The following is a 15,772-nucleotide window of genomic DNA, read 5'->3' on the forward strand; positions in this document are numbered from 1 at the left end:
GATATCAGTTTTAAAGGGGTTTTCTTGGTTCTAGGGCAGTGCAGGAATCTTTGAGGGGAGCAGCAGATCTTCTAGGAAGCACTTCATTGTCTCTCGGGATGGTAACATTTATGATCCCACCACAATGATTCTGCTGGTGTTAACCATAAAACCATATAACAATTACAGCACGGAAAACAGGCCATCTCGACCCTTCTAGTCCATGCTAAACACGTATTCTCCCCTAGTCCCATATACCCGCGCTCAGACCATAACCCTCCATTCCTTTCCCGTCCATATACCTATCCAATTTATTTTTAAATGATAAAATCGAACCTGCGTCCACCACTTCCACTGGAAGCTCATTCCATACCGCTACCACTCTCTGAGCAAAGAAGTTCCCCCTCATGTTACCCCTAAACTTTTGTCCCTTAATTCTGAAGTCATGTCCTCTTGGTTGAATCTTCCCTATTTTCAAAGGGAAAAGCTTGTCCACATCAACTCTGTCTATCCCTCTCATCATTTTAAAGACCTCTATCAGGTCCCCCCTTAACCTTCTGCGCTCCAGAGAATAAAGACCTAACTTGTTCAACCTTTCTCTGTAACTTAGTTGCTGAAACCCAGGCAACATTCTAGTAAATCTCCTCTGTACTCGCTCTATTTTGTTGACATCCTTCCTATAATTAGGCGACCAAAATTGTACACCATACTCCAGAATTGGCCTCACTAATGCCTTGTACAATTTGAACATTCCATCCCAACTTCTAAACTCAATGCTCTGATGTATAAAGGCTAGCATACCAAAAGCTTTCTTTACCTCTACGTTAACTTGTAGTTGCCCACCAGCAAGGCAGCCAACCCAGACAACTGCTCCCCATACTGATAAGCTGTGACTGACCTAAAGCTGGATCGTGTTGTCCACTGAAGGTCAAAGTCACTAGCCATGCTGCAGCTTTGCACAGGACCATCAAATAGGCAAAGCATTTGGTAGGCAGATTCTAAAAGAATAAACCAAGGGGGATGCTTGAATTAATTCTTGACATATTTTTGTTTGTGAATTTTTGTGAGAAATCGTGTAAGTTAAAACCAAGAAGCCCAAAAAGATCACTTGTAAACTTGTGAAGCTGCTGCACTGGCCTGTAAAATAGAGAAGACAAGAAGAAACCCATTATTGGTGGGAGAATTAGGCTGAGTTCATTCTGAGGAGTTAGTCAAGAATAACAAACAGAAACTGGTTGAAAGGTTGCATCTCCTTCCAATTCCCCCTCCACCTGCCAGATGCTCAATTTAGGGGTGATGGTCAAGGCCAAGGACCCATGATAGCAAGCTTTTGCAGCAAATGGGAACCAGTGTTTGAATAGTCCAGTGACCTGCTCCATCACATTTTGTTTGGGATCATGACCTTGATTACAGTTCTGTGACTGTCAGAATGGAGTCAAGAAATAAGTCAGCAGGGGTGGCCCAAGTCCCAGGTACAGTTAGGCTACAGAAGAATTGACACATTATTTAGTTTTATTTTTAGAGATACAGCGCAGAAACAGGACCTTTGGTCCAACAAGTCCGAGCCGACCAGCATTCCCTGCACATTAGCACTATCCTACACACACTAGGGACAATTTTACAATTTACCAAGCCAATTAACCCACAAACCTGTACGTCTGTGGAGTGTGGCAAGATGCCGGAGATCCCAAGAAAAACCCACGCAGGTCATGGGAGAACATACAAACTCCATACAGACAGCACCCATGGACAGGGTCAAACCCGGGTCCCTGGCGCTGTAAGCCAGCAACTCCTCCATGCGCCACCCAGAATGATCGCTGTACCATGAACTGAGTGGATATTGTGCCAGCAAGTGCTAATTAATTTCTACACATTACATATCTTCATATAAATCACTGAACTTAGATGTAGATTTAGTTTTAGTCTTAGAGATACAGCATGGAATCAAGCCCTTTGGTCCAAACTCCATACATCATTTAGACTTAAGTGTATTGCAATTATTTTTACATAAATTGTATGAAAATGATTCAATGACATTAAAAAAAAGATGATTACATATTTTCACAGTTTTTTATTTGATAAGCTGGGTCAGATGTTATAACATTGCTGAATCAAATAAAGAGAAAGCAAGGTAGTCAGTGTGCGTTCCATCAATAAATCCTTTTCCATTGTTGTGAACAAACCAGCAAGAGATATTGGCACCTATTCTTGAATCCAGTCGGTAATCTTTCTGCCACCCTCTAACAAAAAAATGCAACGTACATGTCAGTAAAAAAGAAAATGAAAATATCCATAAAACACATCTGTTATTCAAAGAAAACAAACACACATCTAGCATTTATTTTGAGAGGGCTTATATACAAAAAACAGGGATGTATTGCTGAGGCTCTATAAGGCGCTAGTCAGGCTGCATTTGGAATATTGTGAGCAATTTTGGGCAGCATATCTGAGGAAGTATGTGTTGGCTCTGGAGAGGGTCCAGAGGAGGTTTACAAGAATGATCCCAGAAATGAGTAGGTTAACCTATGATGGGTGTTTGTCGGCACTGGGCCTGTACTCGCTGGAGTTTAGTTGAATGAGGGGAGACCTCATTGAAACATACAGAATATTGAAAGGCTTGGATAGAGTGGATGTGGAGAGGCTGTTTGCACTAGTGGGCGAGTCTAGGACTAAAGGTCGTAGCCTCAGAATTATAGGACATTCTTTTAGGAAAGATACGAGGAAGAATTTCATTAATCAGAAGATTGGTGAATCTGTGGAATTCTTTGCCACAGAAGACTCTGGAGGCAAAGTCAATGGATATATTTAAGGCAGAGATAGATAGGTTCATGGTTAGCACAGGTGTCAGAGGTTAAGGGGAGAAGGCAGGAGAATGGGGTTACGAGGGAGAGATAGATCAGCCATGATTGAATGGCGGAGTAGACTTGATGGGCTGAATGGCCTAATTCTACTCCTATCACTTATGACCAGCTACAATAGTGAGAACCACAGTGTATCTTTCCCTACACTCCACCTATTGTACAAGTTTGGCTTGATGGCATTTATGAATATTATTATCCGATTTGATTGGATAGCATGCAAAAACAAAGATTTTCAGTGTACATGAAATAATAAACCTAACCTTATGATGCAGATATTGAAACCAGAAATAAGACTTTTACCTTGTTACTGAGAGTTTGAGACCCTTTACTATCATTGTGGCCTCGGGTTTCTGTGGATCTGATCCAGAGTGAATGTCATACACCTTAGCATCAATGCCATGGTAAAATTGACCTGCATCAATAATAAAGTAAAAAATCATTTGGGGTAGAAATTACAATGGTGTAAATCTACAACAGCGAAGTGGGAAACATATCACAGTTCAAATTTCAGGTTGAATTATGCTGCACAGTGCAACTAGGCTGTGTCTGGGAATGAGTGTGTGCAAACTGTCTGGTCAGAAGGTTGCTTGTTTCAATACAGATCCAGGCAGTTAATCATTTAACTGAGGCTGTCCTTTAATGCAGTGCCAACATTACAGCATTAGCAGCGATGCAGCCTTCTAGATGTGATACTGAACTGAGATATGAAGTGCTGAGAGCACGTAAAAGATTACAATTCATCATTCAAAGATTCAGATTCAGATTCAGAAAACTTTATTGTCTGTCGTAACAGAAAATCTTCTTTGACGTGGCTCAACATACAGACAGGACAATGTACTGATAAGCAGTCATACAACACAGATTTCTGCGAGCACACACAGAGCAAGGAGAGTTCCCCTAATATCCTGGGCAACCTCAATCAATATCATTAAAACTGATTACTTCGTCATTTTTAGTCATGAGGTTTTGTTATATATGTGCTTGGATAGGAATTTCTATGCATCACAATCTCCTTAATTTGTTAAGCACACTGTCATTTCACCATGGCCTTGCTTTAATTTCACTTCTATCATCAGGAAGAAGGTAGAAGGTAGAAAACCATGACTACCAGATTCAAGAATAGCTTCATTCCAACAACCATCAGGCTCTTGAACATCGCACAATGCTAAACTCAACAATGAACTTCTAGGGACTGTTTTGGTTATCCTAGGGAAGTGTTTTTTTTTGCACTGGTATCGTGGTTATTCATTTATTGAATTGTTGTTTATTGAATATTATTTATGCCTACTGTGTTTACTAACTGTCCTGTTATGCTGTTGCATGTAAGAAGCTAATTGTTCCGTTGTCGATACATAAGACAATTAAACACTTTGGACTCTCTTGACGTTTTACGTAAATTTGTTCACTATATAAATTATTGTTCAGGTCATTAAACATTGAGGAAACTAATATTTTATGTACCTAATAATAGCAACTTTCACTGTCATTATAAGCATGAATTGTGTGTCAATGGTATTTTTAAGCAAATGTCCATTGCACAGTCACACAAGGGCTGAGTGCTGTTTAATAGAGTGAATACCCCACATACCAAGTAATCCATGGGTCATGTTGGAGAGCCTGTGGCTGTCGAGTGTATAAAATCCCAGGAAGTCCCGGTGTAGAGGATGATATTTCCAGACGCGATGCAGCACGATGACAAATGTTGCGTCATCTCCCATCACCAGTGTGAGATTCCTTTCTTTCATGATTGAGATTGTGAACCTGGGGAGAGTTTTGATAAAGTGTTCTGTTATTACCAGTCTGAAAATGTTCCAACTCTTTACAGTAGCTCGCGTAAAAATGAACGATTAGAAGAGGACATTTTAAAACAATATTTAATCAAAGGCTCCAGCTGCAATGAAGTAGACAGCTCATAGTCAAACAGCACGGGAAAGGATTCTGTGGCCCATCGGGTCTGTGCTGAGCATCAATCACATGTTTACACTAAACCTACACTGCTCTGATTTTCTTCCTCCAATGTTCCCATCAACTCCTCCCAGATGCGAGCACTTACCTACACATTAGTAGTCAATTACCCTAGAACTAGGGTGGCACAGCGGTAGAGTTGCTGCCTTACAGAGCCAGAGACCCGGGGACAATCCTGACTGTAGGTGCTGTCTGTGTGGAGTTTCCCGTGACCGCGTGGGGTTTTCCCGTGACCGCGTGGGGTTTTCCCGGGTGCTCAGGTTCCCGCCCATATTACAAAGAAGTCCAGGTTTGTAGGTTAATTGGTTTTGGTAAAGAATGCAAATTGTCCCCAGTGTTGGTGTATGGGGATCGCCGGCCAGCGTGGTCCCGGTGAGCTGAAGGGCCTGTTTCCGCACTGTATCTCTAAACTAAACGTGGGCACTTTAGCTTTCCTAATAACTTGACTGGTGCCCAGACTGCTTAATCCTCATTTGCAATATTGTGACAGCTTTTCAGGGTGTTGTGAAGGACAGTCAGAGGGTTGTCACCACCCAAGATTCTCCCTCTCCATGTGGCAACTTCTGGCCCCTATTTACTGGAATAATGGAACTCAGCTTACATAGAAATTGAGTGAATCGCAAAGATACAACACAATGAAAGCTGTCCTTAAGTTTATCGAACCCGAGTCATGTTAAATAATAATCAAGCAAACCCATTCCACTAGACTGCCTGGGAGACAACAGTTTGAAAATAACTTTATATTAGAACATTCTGTGGATCTATTATTAAAGTACATCCAATACCTCTCATTCATTACAGTCGCTGTTGTTGACCAGGGAATAATAGTCTTGTCTTTGTTGTAAAATATGGTGATCACTTCTGTCGTTACTGATATCCTCAAGTTGATTTTTCTGTTTTCAAGCCCAAACTTTCCAAAGTAGGTAGTTATTTTCTGGTTATTTTCTGTTTTCTTATCTCCTATTAATTGTCCGTTTACTTGTATATCTAATGGTTTATTGAAAATAACAATGAATAATAAGACAATACAGAAATGAGACACTTATCAATAAGCACTGATGCACAAAACATAATCAATGGTCATTTGTACAAGATTATCCAATTATGCTAAAGGAAGAATGGTAAATATATGGAGTGAAAGAGAGAACAAATAGCAAGGAGGTAAGCAGTACACCAAGTGAGAAATTGGGAAATTGGGAGGGTAAGAGTGGGAATGTAGACAAGCGAATGTCCATAACCAAAATAAATATGTAGAGCAGCAGACGTAATATTCAAAGGAAGCAACTGGAGATAGACCAAAAATAGACACAAAATGCTGTAGTAATTCAGCAGGCCAAGCAGCATCCTTCTCTCCAGAGATGCTGCCTGTCCCACTGAGTTACTCCAGCATTTTGGGTCTATTATCGATGTAATATGCAATCTCTCTCTTACTATGCCTAGCCAAAATATTAGTATAGAAATGTGAATGCAGATGCTGACTAAAAGACTGATTAAAAAGTGAAAGATATGGGAAAAAGATGGGGAAAATGGGCCAAGAAACTTTGTTGTGTGGTGGTATATATTTCAGAGTCCCATGATTTTGAGTCCCATGATTTTGAATGTGCTTTTCTAGAAGTGAAACAGCATAACAAAAATGTCTGCAACATTTCATGTCACTCTGTAAGCTTTCCTTCCCAAATTGTGTTTGTGTGTCTGGCACATCAGGATCACAGTAAATGAATCAATCTACACACAAAGCTCCTTTTAGAAAGTTGTTGGAGAAATAAGACCACATTTTTCCAAGAGGTGAGGCCTGGCCACACCTGAAATAAATAGATTTTAATCGTAAAACATCACATCGAAGAGTCCCATTACTTAACTTCTAAACCTCAAATGCTCCTTACCATCTACACCCCAGCAGTGAGTCTGGTCTCTGATTGTCTCTACCCAGGACTTTCTAATCACTGCTGGGCTTGAGCATTCGGTCACTCTTGGCCACAAGAATGGTGTGGAAGATTAGTAAATTGTATTAACTGTCTACCTCATTGGCGACCTTCACACCATCTTTGATCAGACTTTACTGGACTCATCTTGCATTAAACGTTATTCATGTTATTTCCTTTACATGTATCTGTAAACTGTTGTATGTATCATATGTATCTGTAAACTCGATTGTAATTGTGTATTGTCTGTCAACTGACCTCAGTCAGGCGAACGACAACAAACGGAGCCCGCAGCAGCGCCACAGCTTGGCGCCAAGCCGGAGCATGCGCCCTTTTTGGGGCGGGCACCTACGGATGTCGAAACAGATGGCATCACCCTGCTGCAGACTTCTGCTGCTTCAAACGCAAGAAGAAGTCTTTCTGCTGACTGGTTTAGCACTCAATTAACTCAAGGTGGAATCTCATATAGATAGGGTGGTAAAGAAAGCTTTTGGTATGCTAGCCTTTATAAATCAGAGCATTGAGTATAGAAGCTGGGATGTAATGTTAAAATTGTACAAGGCATTGGTGAGACCAAATCTGGAGTATGGTGTACAATTTTGGTTGCCCAATTATAGGAAGGATGTCAACAAAATAGAGAGAGTACAGAGGAGATTTACTAGAATGTTGCCTGGGTTTCAACAACTAAGTTACAGAGATAGGTTGAATAAGTTAGGTCTTTATTCTCTGGAACGCAGAAGGTTAAGGGGGGACTTGATAGAGGTCTTTAAAATGATGAGAGGGATAGACAGAGTTGATGTGGACAAGCTTTTCCCTTTGAAAATAGGGAAGATTCAACCAAGAGGACATTACTTCAGAATTAAGGGACAGAAGTTTAGGGGTAACATGAGGGGAACTTCTTTACTCAGAGAGTGGTAGCGGTGTGGAATGAGCTTCCAGTGGAAGTGGTGGAGGCAGGTTCGTTGGTATCATTTAAAAATAAATTGGATAGGCATATGGATGAGAAGGGAATGGAGGGTTATGGTATGAGTGCAGGCAGGTGGGACTAAGGGAAAAAAAGTTGTTCGGTACGGACTTGTAGGGCCGAGATGGCCTGTTTCCGTGCTGTAATTGTTATATGGTTATATGGTTAATTAAAGCTTTTCATTGTACCTCAGTACATGTGACAATAAACTCAACTCAACCAAATCCATTGTGTTTACTTCCTGAAGCTAAAGATTCTCTTCTTTTTGCACACAATAATATCTATTCTTAATGTCACACTGGAACTAACACCACAATAAACATTTATTTAAGTAACGTGCTCAGACATGAAGATATAATTTAAAAAAAACAAAGCACACTTCACAGAAAAGCACGTAGGATTTCCTGATATCCTGACAAACATGCAGGTAGTTCCACTACAAAATATATTAATTCCGCAGCTAGATATAATGCAATTAAGGAACACAATTGGCATTACCCAGCCTGAATTGGTCATAATACAACTTTGATCGGAAATTAGGGAACCACTTAAAGGTTATTATTGAAATTCACAAGCAGAAAAAAATTCTGTCTTGCAAAAAAAAAGTTGAGGGAAAAATATTGCTTCATGTAGTCTCCCCACAGTAATCACTATAATCTTGTAAGAACTGTCCGTTAGTCTAACCGTCAGTGACCGTTGAAATTGAAAGTCATTTTGTTTGATAATTGCGCGATGATATTCAATACGATGTAAATTACAGCATGTATTTTTTAGCTTGCAGTAACTAAAATAAAGTTACAATTATTAAAAAGAGTTTTGATAATCCTGCACTTTAACTCCAACCCCCTTTTCCTCACAATTCAACACTTCACTTGTGGTTGGATTCTGTTCTAATGTTATGCCTAAGAACAATATGCTGTTGGATATTCAGAATATGTTACCTGTGAATGGATCGTTGACAAGGTTCAAAATTAAACCTGGTTTTCCTGCAAAGTTGAAACAGGCAGCATCGTGTTGCTTTTGCAATGGGATAATAAAATGGGGATCTCCATCAACTTAAAAAAAAAACAAGTCTTAAGTAATTGCAATAAATAATATTTTTAAAAAGTAAAGACATTACATCAGAAGAAAATTTTAAAAGAGCAAGATCTTACGCATAAAAAGACTGTGTTTCTCACAATAGTAAAGCCTGATGAGAATATATTTTAGAATAAGAATTTCCCAACTTCAACAAGACTGTGCTAGTTTTTTTAACCTCTGTATCAATACTTTTACATTAATCTGTATTGAATTAATTTGACATCTCCAAGACCTTTTACCTAAAGATATGAATTTTAACCCTTTTCTGATATGTATGATCGTCAATGAATGCAGGGAACGTATGTAAGAGCTCATTTGTTTCTTGTTCCCATTGTCCTCTTAAGCATCTTCATGCTGTGAAGTTCAACATGGTAGTGACAGAGGTTCAGGGATCTTCCCCAATCACCCCCCCCCCCCTCCCCCACCAGCCAGGTAGATTGATCTAATGAAAATAGATCACTGTAAATTCATTCCCTTAAATATTGCAATTTTATTCACTATAAAAACATCAAACTAGGTGATGTCAGTTAGAGTATTGTGTTCAGATTTGAGCACCATGCTACAGGAAAGATGTTGTCAATCTGGAAAGGGTGCAGAAAAGATTTACGAGGATGTTGCTTGGACTCGAGCCTGAGCGGAGGGAGAGGCAGAGTAACCTACATTTCTTGGAGAATGAGGGGTGATGAGAGGTGTATAAAAGCATGAGAGGAATATACTGGGTAGTGGCACCGGGTCTCATGGACAGAGTAGGGGAATCAAGAACAAGGGGACACAGGTTGAAGGTGAGAGGGGGAAGATTTAATAGGAACCTGAGGGATAACCTTTTCATACAAAGGGTGGTTGGTTGTATGGAACGAGCTGCTGGAGGTGATAGTTGAGGCAGGTACTATCGCAATGTTTAAGAAACATTTAGACAGGTACATGCATAGGGCAGGGTTAGAAGGATATGGGTCCATGCAGGCAGGTGGGACTAGTGTAGATGGGACATGGTGGCCGGTGTGGGCAAGTTGGGCTGAAGGGCCTGTTTCCACTCTATGATTCTAACACGACGAAAATGTAGAAAATAATATTGGTGGCGTGAAATTGTTCGGCTCAAATATTCCTCTTTCCATTTGACAATTTGAAGAAACCTGTTGGTTTGGGCAGGCTAATGACAAAGAAAATAATGTATTCATAAATATAAATAAGTGTTCAATTTGAAATGCTATTGAAAGCTCACCAAAATAGCTAGTGTAAGGAAGAGAAAACATTTCACAGGCAGAACAGGATCGAGTTTACAGCAATGTATGAAGCTGGAATACAACAAACAGCTTCAGTGAAAAACTGTAATCTGCTTTCAAAAGAAACCTGTCAAAATAAACTTAATATGAAGCTCGAGATCCAGCTACGATTGTAGAAAAGATGCCTCTACAACTTCACTATCATAAGCACCTCAGGAAATTAATTTTTGGTATTTAAATATTCTAAAATTCTGGACAATGCTACTTTTGGGATAGGAAAGGATAGGACTTCAGTAAGGCCTGTGCAAGGGATGGATGGATTCAATGGTTGGGTATTAATGGGAGTAGCAAGATGGATAACAGTGGCTGAATAGATGCCAGAGCAGTAATGGTCGATGGTTGTTTGTCAGGTGGAGGTCAGTGACGGGGGGTGCCACAAGGGGTCCACTGTTTTTGTCATGTACATCAAAGATCTGGATGATGGTGTGGTAAATTGGATGAAGTATGTCCTGATACTAAGATTAGGTTGCCACAAAAAAGTCTACAGAGAGATTTAACGAGAAAGATGGCAAATGGAGTTTAATGCTGATAAGTGTGAGGTGCTACATCTTGGCAGGATTTAGGACTACATGGTAAATGCTAGGGAATGAAGAATGTAGGTGAACAGAGGGATGGGAATAACTGGACAGTTCCCTGAAAGTGGAATCATGTAGATAGGGTGATAAAGAAAGCTTTTGGTGTGCTGGCCTTTATAAATCAGAGCATTGAGTATAGAAGTTGGGATGTAATGTTAAAATGGTACAAGGCATTGGTGAGGCCAATTCTGGAGTATGGTGTACAATTTTGGTCACCTAATTATAGGAAGGATGTCACACAGAGGAGATTTACTAGACAGACAGCAACTAAGTTACAGAAAAGTGATTAGAAATGGGAAAAGCTTTTCACTGAAAGGGAATATTCATACATGACTTGAGAATTAAGGGACTGAAGTTTAGGGGTAACATGAGGGGGAACTTCTTTACTCAGAGAGTGGTAGCTGTGTGGAATGAGCTTCCAGTGAAGGTGGTGGAGGCAGGTTCGTTTTTATCATTTAAAAATAATTGGATAGTTATATGGATGGGAAGGGAATGGAGGGTTATGGTCTGAGCGCAGGTATATGGGACTAGGGGAGATTATGTGTTCGGCACGGACTAGAAGGGTGTTATTGTGCTGTAACCTACAAGACCACAGATTAAGAGCTATACAGAGTGGTATGGATCTCAATAGAGCCTGCATATAAATGATGGCTTGGCTGGCTTTTTCCTGTGTTGTATATCCCCTAAGAAGCCACGGTACGATGCGCCGTTGTGGAACTGAAAATAAACGGTTGAGGATTGACTGCCTGTTTCCGTGCCGACAATCTCAGACAATTTTCCATCCATCCAATTACACTACTAACTACATTTGTTTAGGAAGAAATATGACTAACTTACCACCGATTACTGGAGGGGCAGCTGTTTAGGAATAAATAAAATAAATCAGTGCAAATTTCCATAAAATTACATAGAGATGAGCAGATTTGACTCACTTTTTATGAACTACGAAATATTAACAAACATGAATGGTCACTTTGTTTAATAATTTCAAATTAATGCTTTAGCAACGCTAACAGGATCAGTTATTATGTACAATAGTCGTCTGGTGGTAATGCTGTATAATATTTTCTAAGAATCATATAGTTGCCGTGTTTTAGTTCCTCAAAAGAGATGATGGCACCCTAAGTGAAACATTTTTCTTTACATAAAACCTAAATGATTGCTAATGAGAAAAGGTAAGCTTGTTTTTTGTCATGGTTTTTATTCTTCAACTTTATGAACAGGCAAGATATTCTGCACATATGTCTAGGTTAGACACACAGCATGGAAACAGGTCCATTAGTCCGAGTCCATACTGACCACCCATACTGATCACCCATTCACATCTTTCTCATCCACTCCCTCCACTGCAGGGGCAATTTACGGAGGCCAATTAACTGACAAACCTGCACATCTTTTAGATGTGGGAAGAAACCAGAGCACCCGGAGGAAACTCACGCGGTCACAGAAAGAACGTGCAAACTCCACACAGGCAGCACCCGAGGTCGGGATCGAACCAGGGTGTCTGGCGCTGTGAGGCAACAGCTGTGCCCACTGTGCTGCCCCTAAATATACTGGGACTTATGTCCCATTGGATGTTTGGCCTCCTGCACTACAACAGATTGCAGCACAAGATCCCAGCACAGACACCCTGTAGCACCCTTCAGCAGCCAGTGCTACTGGGGCTACTCAACGTTTAGAAATATTTTTAACATTCATCAAGTTTGGAACCTTAAAAAAATCTTCAACTGTAATTTAATATGTACCATTTTTAATGTTTACCAAATTAAAATAAATGCAAGTATTGAAATAAATAACCACATCACATTACGGTTACGTTTTGGGTCAGGGTCTTTCTTCAGCCTGATGAAGGGTCCTCACCCAAAACATTCCCTATCCATGCTGCCTGACTCTCACATTTCATGGCAATAATATGAAGCATACCAGCAGGGAGAGGTTGGGGTTTGTACATTATAAGAGGATTCATAGAAATATAGAAAATAGGTGCTGGAGTAGGCCATTTGAACCAGCACCGCCATTCAATATGATCATGGATGATCATCGAGAATCAGTATCCTGTTCCTGCTTTTTCCCCATATTGCCTTCTTCAAGGGGAAAGTAGGGGACTGGGTGCTCCGGTTTCCTCCCAGAGTCCAAAGACGTACAGGTTTGTAGGCTAATTGTCTTTGGTAAATTATCCCGTGTGTGTGCAGGATAATGTTAGTGTGTAGGGATCACTGGCCAGTGTGGACTCAGTGGGCCGAAGGGCCTGTTTCCTCACTGTGTCTTGAAACTAAACCAAGTAGTGGTCAAGGGCTGCCTATGCCAATGAGGGACTGGCTTTATCAGTGACCAGGCAGCTGCATAGTGTCTAGCTCAGTAAAGAACCAGCCACTCCATCCACCCAGCACTCTTCAACTGGATACAAACGTAACTGCCCATGGTTACTCCAGTGACTGCTGTTCCATGAGCTGCAGCCCCATCATTGACAGGGAGCAAGGAATGTTAAATCGACTTGATGAAAAGGCACATTGACCAATTATGTCAATGCAACCAGATGCAATAAAGTCAATATCGACATCTGCAGCATAACCAGATTTAGAGCATCGGAAATAGAACAATACAACACAAGAACAGGCCCTTCTGCCCACAATGTTCATGCCAAAAGAGAAATCTGTGGAATTCTCTGCCACAGAAATCGTGGAATTCTCTGCCGCAGAAGGCTGTGGAGGCTAATTGACTAGATGTTTTCAAGAGAGAGTTAGATTTAGCTTTTAGGGCTGACGGAATCAAGGTAATGGGGAAAAAGCAGGAAAGGGGTACTGATTTTAGTTGATCAGCCATGTGAAATTGAATGGCGGTGCTGGCTCGAAGGGCCAAATGGCCTACTCCTGCACCAATTTTTCTATGTTCCTATCCACATGCCTATCTAAAAGTCTCTTAAAACGCCACTATGATACCTGCCTCCACCACTGCGCCTGGCACCACTATGAGTAAAAAATGTCCCTGCATATCTCCTTTAAACTTTGCCCCTCTCACCCTAGAGCTATGCCCTGTACTCCTTGACATTTCCACCCTGGGAATTAATGTTCTGACTGTCTACCCTATCTATGCCTCTCATAATTTAATATACCTCTTTCAGGGCTCTCCTCCATCACCAATGCTTCAGCGTTCTCTAGGAGAGAGCAGATTTTACCGCAAATAAATCACAGCTGGCTTACATTATATTGATATCATTGCAAAGATGAAAATCTTTTAACCATTTCCTATATTTTTCTTTAAATTTGACACAGTGTTGAACAAATATTATATTTCGAGGATGTAACTAGTAGAGTGGATAAGCGAGAACCAGTGGATGTGTTATATCTGGGCTTTCAGAAGGCTTTCGACAAGGTCCCACATAAGAGATTAGTATACAAACACGGTATTGGGGGTTCAGTATTGATGTGGATAGAGAACTGGCTGGCAGACAGGAAGCAAAGAGTAGGAGTAAACTGGTCCTTTTCAGAATGGCAGGCAGTGACTAGTGGGGTACCGCAAGGCTCAGTGCTGGGACCCCAGCTATTTACAATATATATTAATGATTTGGACGAGGGAATTGAATGCAACATCTCCAAGTTTGCGGATGACACGAAGCTGGGGGGCAGTGTTAGCTGTGAGGAGGATGCTAGGAGGCTGCAAGATGACTTGGATAGGCTGGGTGAGTGGGTAAATGCATGGCAGATGCAGTATAATGTGGATAAATGTGAGGTTATCCACTTTGGTGGCAAAAACAGGAAATTAGACTATTATCTGAATGGTATCCGATTAGGAAAGGAGGAGATGCAACGAGACCTGGGTGTCATGGTACACCAGTCATTAAAAGTAGGCATGCAGGTGCAGCAGGCAGTGAAGAAGGCGAATGGTATGTTAGCATTCATAGCAAAAGGATTTGAGTATAGGAGCAGGGAGGTTCTACTGCAGCTGTACAGGGTCTTGGTGAGACCACACCTGGAGTATTGCGTACAGTTTTGGTCTCCTAATCTGAGGAAGGACATTCTTGCCATAGAGGGAGTACAGAGAAGGTTCACCAGACTGATTCCTGGGATGTCAGGACTTTCATATGAAGAAAGACTGGATAGGCTTGGCTTGCACTCACTAGAATTTAGAAGATTGAGGGGGGATCTTATCGAAACATCCAAAATTCTTAAGGGGTTGGACAGGCTAGATGCAGGAAGATTGGTCCCGATGTTGGGGAAGTCCAGAAGAAGGGGTCACAGTTTAAGGATAAAGGGGAAATATTTTAACACTGATATGAGAAAAACATTTTTTACACAGAGAGTGGTGAATCTCTGGAATTCTCCCTGGTGGCTGTCAAGATGAGAGAGAGCGGTGTGCAAAACCTGGGAGACCGCATCGTCCGTGGATCTGTTCGGACGGTATGCGAATTATCTCTGGAACTCTCTTCCACAGAAGGTAGTTGAGGCCAGTTCATTGGCTATATTTAAGTGGGAGTTAGATGTGGCCCTTGTGGCTAAAGGGATCAGGGGGTATGGAGAGAAGCAGGTACAGGATACTGAGTTGGATGATCAGCCATGATCATATTGAATGCGGTGCAGACTCGAAGGGCCGAATGGCCTACTCCTGCACCTATTTTCTATGTTTCTATGTTTCTATAATGACAAGGAACTGCAGGTGCTGGTTTAGCAAGGGTAGACACAAAATGCTGAAGTAACTCAGCAGGTCAGGCAGCCTCTCTGGAGAACATGGATAGGTGAAGTTTCAAGTCAGAACCATTCTTCAGATCAAATATTGCTGAACAAATATGCTGAACAAATATTGTTTACAAATATCTTCAATTGTTTAGAATATTCGTGGAAATAACAGGAAAAAATGGTTGTATGCACAACACTATCCTTGTACAGGCTCAGCAGGAATTCTATTTAGAATTATGACTAGACTAGACTGACTTCTTTCAAAAGGAATTGTTATTTTTAGAATATGTTATAACTTTCATGAATATTCATCTCCAAAAGTAACTGGGACTGCATCTGTAACCAGAACTGCAAATCTGTATTTTAAAGATTGAATGTACCTTACATAGGTGTCTCCCTGTGTTTATCAGCAAAGTTAATGCATTGGAAAAAGGACTGTCAACTGCACAAATTCAATCATTAATCCATCGGTA

The 15,772-nt window shown here is 40.9% G+C and overlaps 1 protein-coding gene across 1 annotated transcript in view; it reads right to left on the reverse strand.

The window, feature by feature from the left end:
- Positions 1-2,035: 2,035 nt before the first annotated feature.
- Positions 2,036-15,772, reverse strand: part of LOC129704897 (inter-alpha-trypsin inhibitor heavy chain H3-like) — a 47,863-nt gene continuing 34,126 nt past the window's right edge. The window contains exons 15-20 of the mRNA XM_055648306.1: positions 11,464-11,484; positions 8,633-8,746; positions 5,591-5,792; positions 4,429-4,601; positions 3,141-3,252; positions 2,036-2,219 (exon numbers count right to left, since the gene is read on the reverse strand). Coding sequence (XP_055504281.1) covers positions 2,075-2,219; positions 3,141-3,252; positions 4,429-4,601; positions 5,591-5,792; positions 8,633-8,746; positions 11,464-11,484 — 767 coding nt within the window. The 3' untranslated portion in view covers positions 2,036-2,074. The remainder of the gene's footprint in view (positions 2,220-3,140; positions 3,253-4,428; positions 4,602-5,590; positions 5,793-8,632; positions 8,747-11,463; positions 11,485-15,772) is intronic.

Source organism: Leucoraja erinacea, chromosome 16 (assembly GCF_028641065.1).
Source record: "Leucoraja erinacea ecotype New England chromosome 16, Leri_hhj_1, whole genome shotgun sequence".
NCBI classification, from domain to species: Eukaryota; Metazoa; Chordata; class Chondrichthyes; order Rajiformes; family Rajidae; genus Leucoraja; species Leucoraja erinaceus.